At 42.6% G+C, this 17,120-nt stretch overlaps 1 protein-coding gene across 1 annotated transcript in view; it reads left to right on the top strand.

Moving 5' to 3' along the window:
* Positions 1–17,120, top strand: part of plch1 (phospholipase C, eta 1) — a gene marked incomplete at both ends in the record, with an annotated part of 84,039 nt that overhangs the window by 49,137 nt on the left and 17,782 nt on the right. Inside the window, 2 exons of the mRNA XM_079374795.1 lie at positions 3,403–3,510; positions 9,506–9,667. Coding sequence (XP_079230921.1) covers positions 3,403–3,510; positions 9,506–9,667 — 270 coding nt within the window. The remainder of the gene's footprint in view (positions 1–3,402; positions 3,511–9,505; positions 9,668–17,120) is intronic.

The following is a 17,120-nucleotide window of genomic DNA, read 5'->3' as shown; positions in this document are numbered from 1 at the left end:
TTTCCCCTTTTCCTGCTTTTGTCTACTGTTCTCTCTTTTCTTTCTGTCTTTTTAGGGACAGAAAGAAAACTAGTCCTGCTGATACGGACTAGTTAGTTCTGGTTTGATGCTGGCCTATCTGGTAACACATGAACCAGCACATTCTTGACAATTCACCAAAAAATTACCAGTATGCAGGACTTCCAGATTTCAGACAAGTAAAATAGATCATTTACATAATGATTTGAAAGTTTTAAGTCACTTTTAAAACAAGTTTTGTACTGCATAGAGATATTTAGTTATCCAGTTGGACAGACTTGTTGGAAATTTTGCAAATTTTTTTGGATTGATGAGCCCTTAAATGGTTGGCACTGAAAGACCAGTCAGTGATGAAATTCTCTTTCTGGTGGAAAAAATTAGATGAGCAGGGACAGTCAGAACGTGTGGAGGGAGAATGAGTGTTAGTTAGAAAGAGATGGGCTAGAGGAAAGAAAGTTGAGCTGTAATACAGAAGTGAAGGAGTGGGGTTAGCTGTCATAGTCTAGCAAGTTGGGAAAGACACATACACTTGTATATTGTATGTGTTTTATAAAGACTCTCCATAGGTATAATTTTTTCATACTAAGTTAATCATATTTCCTGTCCCATGACAATAATGCCACCCTTTAACAATAACCTCACAGAACGCTTCTGGCATTTTTGAATTTAAAAAAACCAACGTGTTTAAGCCATTTGATTTATGTGGACACAGGAAATGTTTACATTGTAATGCCCAAGTTTATGTTATAATACCCAAGTCATTATACATATTTGTGTTCTCATAAACCAGTTACTTCAAGCACACACATACACACACTTACAATAATACAATGCTTGCATTATGCAACCAACACCTCAATCTTCCAAAAAATGATGTGAACAGTATCACAATTGTGTTCTTCAGCTTGTAACAATAGCATAAATGTGTATGTATGAGTGTTAAAGCCCTTGTTGTAAAATGTGAAATATGATAAAATATGAAATGATAAAAAAACGAGATGATACTCAAAATATGTAACTAATGAATGAGTCATACAACCAGTTCGATCAAATGGCTGATTGAAGCAAGTGACAGTAAAGATGGGTTACTGAATTATTGGTTTACTCAAAAATGATTAATTCAGTAAAGAAACATTTTTGTGTGTTGCTCACACAAGTTCTGCTGTGGCTTTGTTTAGAACTATTAAGTTTATTGTCGAAATTATGCAAAAACAGGCTATGCTGACATGACATTCATATTTATTGAGATATTGTATAAACCCAACATCACATTTGCACCTGTGCAGACATTTTTGTGAAAAAAAAAGTTTACTTGTGATATTGCTAAACTGTATCATATGACGTAAATATAAGACAAAAACCCATACAGGGGCATTTCTTTCCTTGTATTTTTAGAGGCACATAACTGCATTCTAATAAGCTGCATCACACAGACAGTCATTGTCCTGCATCATGGCTATCAGTGGGGTGCGTTAAATGAGTTAATACATTTAATGCATTTTTCTCCCCATAATTATTGGTTTGTAATTAATGTGTTAAATTGACAGCCCTAGAATAAACACATGAAGAGTTAATTTGCAAAAACAGATAACTCGGTTTTTAAAAATGTTCAAAAATCTTTTTTTTTTTTTTAATCCATTGCAATAAATATCAATCAAACTGCAGTTGGGTGGTTTTGATTAAATAATAATAACTAAAAAAACAAAGCTGACTAACACAATAAAAACATGATAACAATAAAAAAACATTATTTATGATAATTAATAAAAACTTCACATGCCTAAAGAAATAAATGCATACATAAAGAACACAAAATGGAAACACAAAATAAATGTAATGAAGACCAAGTTCCAGTGAAATATCTTCACAATCCTCTATAATGTGTCTATATGTACATTATTTGGTGCATTTTGGTGTAATTTATTGGGCAGTTTTTGTCTATAGATGATGACGTTGTGGGGTGGGACTGCATCTGGAAGTAGAGACTGAAGAATCCAAACTCAAATATAAAGAATCATTTTAGCATAAAACAGTTCTTCTGGAAGATATAGTTCTACACTGAACTGTTACTATGTGTAAAGACCCTTTTAAAGGTCCATTGTTTTTTTAAATATCTTTACAGAATCCTCCAGATATGATTAAGAGCTTCAGCAAATATGGCATTTCACAACAGAAAATAGAGATGGATTTTGTGAGAAAGAGAGAGGTGGTGGAGAAAGAGATTCTGTCATCATTGACTTACTCACACCATTTCAAAACTGTCCAACTTTTTCATGTTCATCATAAGATAGGATATTTTGAAGAATGTCCTAGCTGCTCTTTGCCATAGAATGAAAATAGACTGTGGACTGTCAAGCTCTAAAAAAGTTCAACTTTTAGACTTTTCCCCACACAAAGCTATTGTATGTGGCTTCAGAAGACAAAGAATGCATGGACATCTTTATGTTTTTTGTTATTTTTAGACCTTGTAAAGTAAGAGATGACAGAATTTCTCTAAACTACTTAAGGATGTAATGGGATGACAGGTGGTCAGTCAGATGAGAAGAGAGTATTGCTTTGCGTAAATACCGACGTCACTGTGCCAGCGAGGAGCTTGGCATTAGTAAAACAGGTCAAGACAGATGGCACTGCCAGCCTGCTACTCTACAGGACCGTCCCAGTTGAGCAAACAGTGACGGCAGACTCTTAAACCCAGCAGGGAGCCTTTGTGATTGGAGCACACTTGAGTAAATCCCCCCACACTTGAACACTGGTCTCCTTTGATTACACGCACACACTTAAACATGTCACAATGTCAGCTCCCTCTGCCAGACGAGAGCACTCATCCTGCGTTCCTGCAAACTCTGGAGGTCAAAAGCACGGGATTGATTTTCCCTCCATCTTGACCCTCCACCGGTAACTCTTATTTCCCACTAGCCCTCACACAAATGTGTTTGTGAAAGAGACCGACAGACAGGGAGGAGACAAGTGTTTGTGTTTGGAGTTTTAGGTTTAATGATCCTTAAACAGGTTTCAATGCTCTGAAGTGTCTAAGACACTGTTTATCCTCAAGATATTCAGCGCATTGTGGGTCATTGGCTTCGCTGTTAAATGTCTGAATGACAGGTGAGAGTGAGTTGTGTATCTTATCGGGAATGAAATGACAGGGATACTGACTCAAAACTAAGACAAAACATTACATTTCAGACTTCCTTGTTACATCATTGGACTTAAGACTGCATACTACACTTTTCTTTCACCTGTGGCCAGCAGTCATTAGTAAGGGTTCAATTCTAGTATCAATATCCGTGGTGCTGCGTCAACACACAAGCTCTAAGGTGCTGTCGATAGTTTAAAGAGAGGTGAAACACTATCTAACACTCAACACTCTTTTCTTGTCTATAGGGGAAGCGTCTTCCTCCATACTTGTCTGCAGATGCTGAAGAGGGTGAGGTGTCTGATGATGACAGTGCTGATGAGATTGAAGATGACTTCAAGTTGAAGAATAGCATGGTAACAAACACCAATCAGGATTGAGCACAGTGACTGCTCAATAACACATATATACATACTCAGCAGAGTGATTTCATTCATATTTGCATTAATAAACATATTGATAGCATCGTAAATGTGCACGCTAAAAAATGCTGGGTTAAAAACAACCCAACTTGGGTTATTTGGCAACCCAGCGTTGGGTAAATATTGGACAGAACACATGCTGGGTTATTTTGACCCAGCTGGTTGGGTTAAATGTTTTTACCAAACATGCTGGGTTGTTTTATTTAAGTCAACTATTGTTTAATAATTTTTAAACAATTATATTGCTGGCTTAAAATGGACTGGAAATTAAAACACACAACACACACACACACACACACACACACACACACACACACACACACACACACACACACACACAGGATTACTAGAGGAAACAGCAATAATCAAAAGATGAACATATTATTAAGTAAGAACACATGGACAAAATTAAAGACGAATTGAATTTATTTGGGTGCATACAGCATAGTTTACAACATTACATAAACTCATTTAACAAGCATTTTAGACATAAAAAGAATAATATTTAAAAGTAGCATTTTAATTGAAGTGTATTCAACCGTTCTCTGTAATAGTTTTTTACCGAAATAGTGCTAATTCTCATGCCGGTGTGTCACCGAAATTTGAGCTGAAGGGCTGTTGTTCGCAGGGGAACTGTGAACTTCAGACCACAGCTTCGCGTTTCACTCGTAACATTAGCTGAAAGATGCCATGATTGACTCCAAAACCTGCCCATAAACAATCAGTACTGAGATTAGAGAACATATTTTAACATTAAATTAAATTAAACTCAGTATTATAACGAATAAAATAACAAAGTGCACCGAATCGGCAGCGCTGAGAACCGCTCTCTCCTGTAGACTCAAAAAGCCCGCGTACTGACTGTAACTCAGCAGCTGGGCCGTTTCATCGGAGACAAGCTCAACTCAGCGGTTGGGTAGAAAAAAATAACCCAGCATTAAAAATGGCCCAGCAACTTAGATACAGGAAATACTACCTAGCACCTGTGAAATTTTTTTTTTTTTAAATAACCCAACAAGATGAACCCATCATTTGGGTTAAAAAAAAATAGCCCAGCACCTGGGTAAAAATATTAAAACAACCCAATAAAACGACCCAACGGGCTGAACCCAGCACTTGGGTTAAAAAAAAGTAACCCAGCATTTTTTAGAGTGTACATATTACACATTAACAACTTTACAGTATTGCCGCAGTGCTCTGACCATAACGTCATTCAGGATTTAAAAAAAAATGGAGAAACCTGTTCAGTAAAACCCTTTTTAATACTAAAACAAATTATTTATTGATATGTTGAAGAGTATATCACATAGCTGTCTTCGAATGGCTGACATGGTCTTCAAGATTCAATGAGTACGAACTTGTAATGTCAAATTAGGTAAAAGCTTTAACTGTGGTAAATACATGTGATGATATTACAAAGAAGTAATCTCATTTATTAGAAATACTATAAAATCAGCCTCTTATTTTCATGAATTTAATGTTCTGTGTACCTCTAACCTAAAACGTGAGCTTCTTTAAAGTTGTAGGTGCTTCAGGCCAGAAACATACTTTACGCAAGTACATGAACACACAAGCTTAAAAGGAAATATTTATACTAATATACACTGTAGCATTTACAGTGTTATTTACAGCCATCTAACATCTTACAAACACAAAATACAAACAGACAAAAGCACAATAAACTGTTGGTAAATTCCTGCATGCGAAAGTGCAGCAATGTGAGTAGAGTTAGGTTTAGTCATTAGGTTTAGCTAGACCTTTTTGTGCAAAAAAAATTAAGGATCTGTGTACTTCCAACAAAAAAAGTGTAAGCAAACAACAGTATACAGGGTAACCTCTCATATAAATATCAAGACCATTTTGATTTCATGACCCTTTTGTACACTGAAACTGTGACTGCTTACATTAAAAAGTGCATTGATGATGTGACAGTCACCAAGACCATCACCACATGTGCAAACCAGAAGCCATGGATGACAGCAGAGGTTCGTGGGCTGCTAAAGACCAGAGATGTAGCATTCAGATCAGGAGATAAAGCAGCCCTCAAAACAGCAAGAGCCAATCTGTCCTGCGGCATCAAAAATGCAAAACGGTCATATGCTCAAAAAATCAACAATCACTTCACAGACAGCAGAGACACACAGAGCCTGTGGCAAGCCATTCAAACCATCACTGATTACAAGACCCCGCCACAGGCCTGTGATGATGACACATCCCTCCCCGATACACTCAACCACTTTTATTCACGGTTTGAAATGCAGAATGACACACCTGCACAAAAACTGCCCCCTCCTCCCAACAACCAGGCGCTCTGTCTGTCTCCAGCCGACTTAAGGAAGACCCTATCTAGGATTAACCCACGCAAGGCTGCGGGTCCTGACAACATACCTGGCCGTGTTCTGAGAGACTGTGCTGCACAGCTGTCAGATGTCCTGACAGATATCTTCAACACCTCGCTGAGCCAGGCAGTCGTCCCCACATGTCTCAAATCCACAACAATCATACCGGTGCCAAAGAAATCACCTGTGTCCTGTCTAAATGACTACCGTCCCATAGCACTGACTCCAATCATAATGAAGTGCTTTGAGAGGCTAGTCATGCACAACATCAAAACCAGCCTTCCCAACACACTCGACCTGCTCCAGTTTGCACACCGTCCAAACTGCTCCACGGACGATGCAATTTCCTCCACCCTCCACCTGGCTCTTACCCACCTAGAAAATAAAGACTCCTATGTTAGAATGCTGTTCATTGACTTCAGCTCGGCATTCAAAACAATAATCCCACAACTGCTCATAAATGAACTAAACCTGCTGGGCCTTAACAATTCCCTCTGTAATTGGATCCTGGACTTTCTAACCGGAAGACCTCAGTCAGTCCGTGTCGGCCACAACACGTCGAGAACTACCACACTGAGCACAGGTGCCCCACAAGGCTGTGTGCTCAGCCCGCTGCTCTTCACGCTGCTGACCCATGACTGCACTGCCAAGTTCAGCTCCAACCACATCATCAAGTTTGCTGATGACACAACTGTGGTAGGCCTCATCAGCAACAACGATGAAACGCACTACAGAGAGGAAGTGCACAGCTGGCTGAATGGTGTGGCACTAACAATCTGTCCCTCAATGTGGGGAAGACAAAGGAAGTTGTGATGGACTTCAGGAGAAACTCCATTGACCACCCCCCACTGACCATCGACAGCTCGACTATGGAGAGAGTCAGCAGCACTAAATTCCTGGGAGTGCACATCACAGAGGATCTCACCTGGACCACCAACACCATGTCACTCTCCAAAAAGGCACAACAGCGCCTACACTTTCTCCGACGGCTGAAAAGAGCAAGTCTCCCTCCACCCATCCTCACCACATTCTACAGGGGCACCACTGAGAGTGTGCTGACCAGCTGCATCACTGTCTGGTACGGGAACTGCAGTGCTGCTGACCGCAAGACCCTCCAGAGGACGGTGAACACAGCTGCAAAGATCATCGGTGCCTCTCTCCCCTCCATCCTGGACATTTTCCTTACACGATGCTCCAGCAAAACCAACAGCATCGTGAAGGACTCCATCCATCCATCCCTCCCACAGTCTCTTCCAGCTCCTACCATCAGGAAGACGGTACCGGAGCATCAGAGCTCGCTCCGCCAGACTGCTCAACAGCTTTTTCCCCCAGGCTGTGAGAGCCCTGAACTCAAATCACCCCGCCCCCCTCTGAAACCCCATGCAAACCCCTACCTCCTGAAACAATCCCACAAAAGACTCAGCAATATATGTATGTTTACATGCTCATGCACTATAAATCATCCTACACTGTTCCCCAGCCAGCTGCTTGACTCACAATGTTTCTCTTTGCACATGTACAGTATTTATGTGAAGCATTCGTATAGTTTGTATTTTTATATCTTTTATTTTTTATTTTTAGTTTGTATTGGGTATATATTTATAAATAGTATACTTATAGTTACAATCTGTCGGTAGGTTAGTTGTGTATAGGTCTATAGTGTTTTTACTTCATTGTTGTATGTCTGTATTTATGTAGCACCGTCGTCCTGTGAGGCACGACAATTCGTTCCACTGTATGTCCCCACATGTAGCGTAATGACAATAAAGCTCAACTTGAACTTGAAATGCAACTACACAAATACCTTATTAGAATTACAAATCAGATCATGTTGCGCTTTTAAATGTTACATTTTTCACTTTTCCACTACTCGAGCTATTGTTTCACTTTCTCCATGTGCTGCTATGCTACACGTTATCACCTCCTCTTCATCTCTCTCTGCTTCTATGAAAATCTCTCAGTTTTGATGGAGCCAGTATTTTGTCTGGCTGCTTCCTCACACCATTCTGGCTCACAGTGAGCTATTGGTGTCAGTCTCTAAAAGCCGATCAATCACAACCCAAACCCCTGGTGAGCTTCTGTTTGTGTGGAAACACCTCTATATAGGCAGCGGAAAGTCTTTGTGTGACAACATGGCCATTTGCCAAAAGATCCATCCAGCAGCACTGCCATTAACAGAGACTCCTTTACAATCAGTCTGGCGACAATTTTGTTTGATGTTGGATATTTAACACATTCATTTTGTTTCAAAAAATTGGTTTCCTAAGTAAGTATTTTTGTCTTGAATGAATTTAATAGCATTTTTATGTACCCTTGAAAAATATTAATTTTGCTTTGTTAAGAGCAATTAATGTTTAATGATCCACTCGGACAAGTCATTGCTGGGAGCCGATTAAAAGTTTTTTATGCTTCATCTCATTACATGCCTACTTAAACGTGTCAGGAAATGCAAGAAACACGCTGCCCCTGCTGTATGTTGAGGGCCATTATGGCTTCTTTTTCTGAGGACAGATTTGAAATCAGTTTACCTGTTAAAAAAAAACAAAACTGAAAATCTTATTTGCATAATTGGCTTTTATAATACTTAGAACTCATCCTTTATTGCTCTCTCAGATCAGCATGCCTTTGATTTTTAATAAAATGACTCATGAATAGCCATTGAAATTTAGAGAGAAAGAACACACATCGATTAGCCCTCTTTCACACTGCACAAGCAGTGCATATTTATTTTGGTACACATAATAAAAAGTTACAGAATTCGCATTGCATGTGTACCCCTGTAAAAAAAATTGAGCACTTTTAAAAAAGAGTACTTATTAATGAAATTATATACTCTGAAAATGTAACTGAATGTAATGTTTTCAGACAGTTGGATTTTAATTGCCATTAAATTAAAATTAAGGACTGTAAGTACATATTTATAAGCAATTGCATAATTACAGGTATTGTCCTTGTAATATGGTTAAGGTGAAACCTGAATGCATTTATGGTAAACTAAAATCAAATACTTTACATTGCTTTAGTCACAACACAACATTATTAGATCATAATGCTTTAAATATGGGAAATTATTAGGTAAAAAAGTGCAGCTTTTCAGTACTTAAGAGTGGTTACTTTTAAGTACACTTAAGAGGTTTGCAGTACTTCGATTATTTGAAGTATGCTAAAAGTTCACATTCAATAGTTTTAAAAATACTTATTTTTCACAAGGGTAAGCATTTTTCTGCATAGCAAAAGTGTACATGGAAGACAAGTTTCAGTGTTGAGCCTATTTTTGTTGTAGTTATTTGAAAATACATCGAAAATGATCTATAAACCTGTTTATCAAGGCTTTTATGAAGCAACATAAAATCTTGAGCTATCATCAATTCTTTTAAGGAAAAAAAGGTAAAAGAAAAGTTTGTACTGTATCAAGCTTGATGCAAGATAGAGCTTCTGTTTTGTTAATCTCATTTATTAAGGCAGTTAAGAAGTGTATATCTTAAGTTTGCTGTGTGGAAGTTCTTCCTAGAAATAATGGATGATATTTTCTTTATTAATCTCTTAAAAAGATTACTGCCAATTTTGACACTCTACTTACTGAATTTCAGTCCAATGGGTCCAGTCAGAACCAGGTGGAGTCCCACATCAGGAAGAAACTAGACTCACTGATGAAAGAGTCTCAAATCGGGGATAAAGAGGACACAGACAGTTTCTCTATCCGAGCGCTGCTCCGTGCCACTCATGAGGGCATCCAAAGAAACCTGCGCAAGGTAAAGTAGCTCTAACTGTGATTCTACATTCTGAAGTCTGTGTGGTCTCCAAATTCTGTGTAAAGATATAATGTTGCATGAAGCTGCACTTAAAACAACAAGACACAAACCCATTTCAGCCCCTACGGAAATAGGAAGAACTAAAGAGCAAAAGAAAAAAAGGAAGAATTAGAATACCTAATCAGTGCGCACACATTAGTCTTGCAATCCAGAAAAAGACATGGAGCATCCCTTAATTAGCATTCGTTCTGCCTCTTTTCTTGCCCTATTATTAGACTTTGCACTGGCTAAACATTCATTTTGATGTGCCGTTTGTAACGCACAGAGGGATTTTCTCTCCCCTCCAGTGTTCCTGAATAATATATATGAAAAAAAAAAATCTGAACCGTTTGAGCGAGCGCTGAAATTAAGGGTCTGTCTGGAGACGATTTTAAGTCAATTTTGTGTTAATTTTATGCATCACTGAATGTAAAAATGTCTCTCTGACCACGCGTCTCCACAAATACTTATTTGAACAGATTTTGACACTCAGGTCATTGAGTTATAATTAGATACCTTTTAAAGAAACAGTTCAATCATAACTGGGAATGAAGACATCTTTTACAAACCCTTAAGTCATTCCAAACCCATCATTATCTTTTTACAGTGGAACATAAAATATTTTGTAGAATGAACAAGCTGCTCTTTTGCATGCAGTGAAAATAGTCAGTGACCACTGGATATTATCCTGTTGCTTACATAAGGATATTGTTTTTTAAGGACTTGGAATATAGTCAATGGTAAGGGCGTTTTTAGGCATAGGCCAGGGGTCCTCAACTCTGGCCCTCGAGGTCCAATTTACTGCATAAATCATACGCCCCAACCCTAATCAAAAGAAAGTTACAGGCAGGTGAGTTTGATCAAGGTTGAAGCTAAACTCTGCAGGAAAGTGGATCTCGAGGGCCGGAGTTGAGAACCTCTGGCACAGGCAGACTAGATGGTTGATTGGGGTGAAAAGAGGGTACCAGTGATCACCCCAACACCCCCTTGCACCCCTGCATTTTAGCAAATAATTTGTGACCCGTGCTGGCAAAATGAGTCAGAATGTGCACAGTCTAATTTTGAGCTATACAGACAAAAAAAAAAAAAAAAGTCAATTTTGGTTGAATTTCAGGTTTTCACAAAAATTAGTTCATTAAGCCCTCGTCTAGCGATCCCAATGCTCCAAATAGTAACTAAGCATCTAAAATTATCTTTATTTGTATGTTTTCGGAGAGGAGTACCTTTTTCTCTGTTCACTTCTCTGACTGATATATGAATCGCGCACATAACAGCGCTTCTGCTACCGTGTGATCCCGATAAATATACACATGCTGTATACACAGAATTACAGTTTTTAAGAAGGCTATTCACACAAACATAATCAGTTATGTCTTAAGTGAACATTTGGGGAACTATTGGGGAAAACATCCAATGTGTAACATTAGATCCGTAGGCCGTCTGTCTCATTAATGTTAATCAAACAATAAAATAAAAGATAGCTGCTCTTGATTGAACTGCTTTTGTAGTTTTAATAATCAATGTATTTGTAATGAACACAGTGCCTCTGTGTATAAGTCATGGTTCAAAAAGACATGATTGATTCAGTCAGTGTGGAAGAACTTGACTGGTCTGCAGAAAGCCAAGTCCTGATCCCAGCTGAACACCTCTGGTGTGACTTTAAATGCAGACCTTGAGTCAAAAACTCATCACCAAACACCAATGACTTGTACATAAGGGTACTGTCATTTTAGACACGTTCAAAACTGTTGCAACAGAGATGGAAATACAATTTTTAAATACATGAATTATGTTTCCATCTTTGTTGCCACAGTTTTGTTAGTGTCTTTTTCTGTTCTAAAGAAGGGGGTGTCCCAACACTTTTGTCCTTATAGTGTCTATACAAGTCATTGGTGTTTGGTGATGAGTTTTTGGCCCAGGGTCATTTAAAGTCACACCAGAGGTGTTCAGCTGGGATTAGGATCTTGGCTTTCTGCAGACCAGTCAAGTTCTTCCACACTGACTGAATCAATCATGTCTTTTTGAACCTTGCCTTATACATAGAGGCACTATCATGTTAGAATAGAAAAGGGTCCTGTCCAAACTTTTGCTATAAAATTAGAAGCACACAATTCCGTAGAATATCCTTATATGCTTAAACATTAAGTTTTGTACTCTTATTCTCTTTTTTTTTCCCCAAATATTATCAGAAATACAATTATTTAGTGTTTACTGAAATTATATAATTTTTAAATGAATGACAGCATCAGCAATATAATGCATGATTTAGTAAAAAAGTAATGATTTCCACAACCAAAGCTTTTTTTATTTTTTATATGTTAATTTATGAATTTAATTGACTTTTATTTGATCCACAAAATGTTGCAAAACTTATTTTTCATTATATACATCTTCCATTCAACAATTATTATTTAAATGTATTAATGCATTATTTAAATGCATTATTTAAATTAATTTTTATTCTAAACATCTAGCACATGTTACACATGTAACCATGGTTCCCCGAAGGGAACGAGACGCTGCGTCAGATACGCTTTGGGAACGCCTTCAGCGTGACCGTGCTCTGAATTATCTGTACAATCAGTCCAATGGAAGGGCGAGGCGTCACGGACGGGTGACGTCACGACCAGGAAGCTTTAAAGGCACGTGAGGTGGAGCCGGCTTCAGCTTCTAAGAATGAAGCAAGCGCTGGCAGGGATGCCGGAGGAATGGCCTCGAGACGCAGCGTCTCGTTCCCTTCGGGGAACCATGGTTACATGCATAACCTGAGACGTTCCCCTTCAGGAACTCGAGCTGCGTCAGATACGCTTTGGGAACAAGATACCCACGCCGCCAGACTGACAAGTCCCTGCCTAGTGTGACTAGGACGAGAGGACAGAAGAACCCGGAGCGGCTCAAATGTCGAGGTCATGAAACCTTACAAAAGTGAGGGGCGTGGACCACCCAGCAGCGTTGCAGATGTCCTGCATAGACACACCTGCTAGGAAGGCCTTGGAGGCTGCCACACCTCGGGTTGAGTGAGCTCTGACTCCCATCGGCGAGGGGAGCTGAGAAGACTCATAGGCAGTATTAATAGCATCCACTATCCAAGCTTCTGCTGGCCGGGCTCCCTGAAGGGAGGAGGACAGAAGGACTGAAGTACGACGGTCTGTGGCATCACAGAGGAAACTTTAGGTACATGCCCCGCTCGGGGGTAGAGAAAAACTTTGGCCATACCGGGCACAAAGTCAAGATAGGCAGGGGCCACTGAAAGGGCCTGTAGATCACCAACTCTCTTTAGAGAGGAAATAGCCAGAAGGAAGGCAGTCTTAATGGTGAGGAGTCAGAGAGGACCAGAGGGGACATTGAACTGACACTATAGTCGCAAACAGGTCCACCTGTGCCTGGCCAAACACTCTCCATATCTGCTTCACCACCTCGGGGTGAAGCATCCATTCCCCTGGCCTCGGCCCCTGTCTCGACAGAACGTCTGCTCCCACATAGAGATGCCCAGGAATGTGCACTGCTCTTAATGAGAGGAGTTTGCTCTGGGACCACACAAGGATCTGGTGCGCCAGCTTGTACAAGGTTCACGACCGCAGACTTCCCTGGTGGTTTATGTACGAGACTACCGACGTGCTGCCGGTGCGCACCAACACGTGATGGTCTCTTAGGTCTGGGAGGAAGTGTTTGAGTGCTCGATACACGGCAAGCATCTCCAGCCAATTGATATGCCATGTCAGATGGCGGCCACTCCACAGACTGCAGGCAGGATGGCCACTCATGACCGCTCCCCAACCGGTGAGGGACGCGTTCGTTGCTAGTGTTACACGGCGACAAGGAGCTCCCAACATCGGGCCCTGGGACAGGAACCAAGGTTTCCTCCACATGTCTAAGGCACGTATGCAACGTCTCATGACCTTGAAAGTGCGGAGTGGTTTTCCCCTCGGGGAGAACCCCTTGGTCTTGAGCCACCACTGTAGGGGTCTCAGGCACAGCAGGCCAAAAGGTATCATGTTGGACGCAGCTTCCCTCAGACCCAGCAGTCTCTGAAGCTGCTTTACACTGGGGGAAGTCGTGGCCTAATGGTTAGAGAGTCGGACTCGTAATCCAAAGGTTGCGGGTTCGAGTCTCGGGCTAGCAGGGATTGTAGGTGGGGGGAGTGAATGTCCAGCGCTCTCTCCACCCTCAATAACACGACTGAGGTGCCCTTGAGCAAGGCACCAAACCCCCAACTGCTCCCCGGGCGCCGCAGCATAAATGGCTGCCCACTGCTCCGGGTATGTGTTCACGGTGTGTGTGTGTTCACTGCTGTGTGTGTGCACGTTGGATGGGTTAAATGCAGAGCACAAATTCTGAGTATGGGTCACCATACTTGGCAGTATGTCACTTCACTTCACTTCACTTTCACTTCACTTCACACTGAGTGACTGGCCTTCTTTCACTCTCTTGACTGTGAGGATCGACTCGTTACGAGCAGGGGACAGACGTGCCTGTATCGTGGTCGAATCCCACACCACGCCCAGATAAGTGGTCCCCTGTAATGGAGAAGGCACACTTTTCTTGGCGTTTAGTCTTAACCGCAGGTCTTTCATCTGGGCGAGAATGTCATCTCGATGTCAAATCGCCAGCTGCTCCGATTGAGCTAGAATCAACCAATCGTTGATTTAAAAGTGCGGGGTGAGAGTGTAAGGCCAACGGGAAGAACCTGATATTGGTAAGCTTTGCCCCCAAGAGCAAACCTAAGGGACTTCCTGTGAGTGGGAAGGATGGAGACGTGGAAGTATGCGTCTTTTAGATCTAACGTGACAAACCAGTCCTCGGACTTGCTCTGAGATGCTTACCTGTTTGAGTTTTGAGCATCTTGAACTTCAGTCTGCTGACTGAGCGGTTCAACTGATGCAGATCTAAAATGGGACGCAATCCTCCATCCTTCTTGGGAACTATGAAGTACCGGCTGTAGAACCCGGACTCTCTTTCGTGAGGAGGGACCACCTCGATGGCCTCCTTCCTCAAGAGAGTACTCTACTTCTCGTTCCATTACCAGAGCCTGCTCAGGGCCCAAACTGGATTCTGTAGCCTCTCTCTACAGTATGCAGGACCCATGGAGACACATTTGGGAGTAGCCAAATAGTCTACTAAGTGAACCAGTCTCTCGAGACTGGCTTCTGGTGTACCCAGAGCGGCTAGCTCGGTGTCCTGGAACGGCACACCAGCAGGAGATGGCCGAACTAGCTGCTCTAGAGACCCCCGAAGGTGTGGCGAGCTTCTCAGAGAAGCGCTCACTGGAGACCGCTGCACCCTGGAACACTGGCAGGGTTGGCAGACCGATCTCCCGAGGGCACTGAGGAAAGACGGGCACCGTGTACCGCGGTGTATGCCGAACTTCCCCAGAGGGGCCTGCCCTCATGAGTCCTGGACCATAGCCTCAGAACTGCCTCAGCTGAAGTCTCCTATTGAGACGACAGTCCTCAGACCCGCATCATTTATAGGAAGACTAGACTGATAGAACCAGAGCCTGCTCAGGCAGGACCCAATGAGACACGCTTAGCAGGGGCTCCCTTACCGCCAGGTGCCTACTGAGGGAACCAGTCTCTCGAGACTGGCCTCTGGTGTGCTTAGAGCTGCTAGCTCGGTGTCCTGGAACGGCACACCGGCAGGAGACGGCCGAACTAGCTGCTCTAGAGACCCCCGAAGGGGTGGCGAGCCTCTCAGTTCCGCTACGTTTCCGGGTGGAAGTAACTGAGAGAAGCGCTCGCTGGAGACCGCTGTGCCCTGGAACACTGGCAGGGTTGGCAGACCGATCTCCCGAGGGCACTGAGGAGAGACGGGCACCGTGTAATGCGATGTACACCGCTCTTCCCCAGAGGGGCCGGCCCTCAGAAGTCCTGGGTCATAGGCAGCAGGACATTTTAGCCAAAGACTATCCAGCGAGAATGACGATCCGCAGATCCGCCTTCTGCTAGAAGCCTTTAGCCCGGGAGCGCGACTCTGACTCCAATATTATCGGGAGTACGAGAGGTGATGCTCCCTAAATGAGGAGCTGGACCACGGTTGGGGCTGCTCCGCCCAGCAGCCCCTGCTGATCACCTCAACCTCCTCAGAGGAAGAAAGGTAAAGCATCGTGCTCTCACTCGAGAAAAGTCCCAAGAGGCTCCTATATACACATATGTATGTGTATACATATATACACATCTAACTTCTCCTAGTTAGATGAAATACATCATTTAATTCCTCAGAAATTAAATGCAGAAAGACAACCAGACGAGTAAACACGGTCTGATATAAAAAGGATTCATAATAAGAATGAGAATGACGTAATGCACGCGGTCGTCTCGGCAACGCACGCTGCAACAGCGAGCTCTCACTAAAAGGGGGAAGAACCGCACCGCGGGCTTCCAGCCCCAACCGAGAGTGCTAGATCTGGGGAATGTAGGTGGAGAGAGGGCGAACCCGTCTCCAACCCATCCGCCAGATCCATGTTGCAATCCCCACGATCTCACTCGCCGCCATGCCTCAGCAGTGGCGGACCGGAACCGTGAGATCTTACGGCGGGGAAAAGCACAATCAGCCCTTTATCTTAGAGCTGACAGCGCGAATATAATGATGTCGTCATTCATAATATGCTTGTGCGAACACTGCAGCTTTACAAAGCTCATCGACGTCTTTCATGTCCACCTCCTCGGAGGAAGACAAGCAGAGCGTCGAGCCCTCTCTCTGGGGGAAGAAACCGTGGGGCGGGGCTGTGCGAGCCCCACGAGGGCCAGCACTGCGAGCAACACTCACAAAGGCTCCCATCTCGAAGAGAGCCCTCCGGGAGCGAAGCGTGCGTAGCGGAAGCCGCTCACAGTGTGAGCAGTCGGCTCCCTCGAGAGCCGACTCCGCATGCCTCGCGCCCAGGCAGACCACACGCAAACTGTGTGTATCACCGCTCGTGATTGTAGTGAGAGCAGGGAGGAACACACAGCTTGAAGCGTGATCCGAGATCGCCCTTATGCTTTGATTTACTTGTGGCCTTGGACATAGTGCTTTATTTTGACAAACAACACCAAATAAGACTCACAAAACAAATATCGGACTGACAGACACACAGAGTGCTTGCTGAATGACAGAAAGCTGAAGCCGCCTCCACCTCACGTGCCTTTAAAGCTTCCTGGTCGTGACGTCACCCGCCCGTGACGCCTCGCCCTTCCATTGGACTGATTGTACAGATAATTCAGAGCACGGTCACGCTGAAGGCGTTCCCAAAGCATATCTGACGCAGCTCGAGTTCCTGAAGGGGAACAAATATATCAATTTGAACCAATAGGGAATACTGTAGGGTACCAAAATGGTTGGATACAACCCTGGTCCGAGTCATATGGACCACTTTTATGCCACTTATGATGTTTTTTGTCCTTTTTGGTGCTTTGACAGCCCCTGGTCACAATCTTTT

This window comes from Barbus barbus (assembly GCF_936440315.1).
Source record: "Barbus barbus genome assembly, chromosome: 23".
In the NCBI taxonomy this organism is placed as follows: Eukaryota; Metazoa; Chordata; class Actinopteri; order Cypriniformes; family Cyprinidae; genus Barbus; species Barbus barbus.
This window is presented reverse-complemented; position numbering and strand designations above follow the sequence as displayed.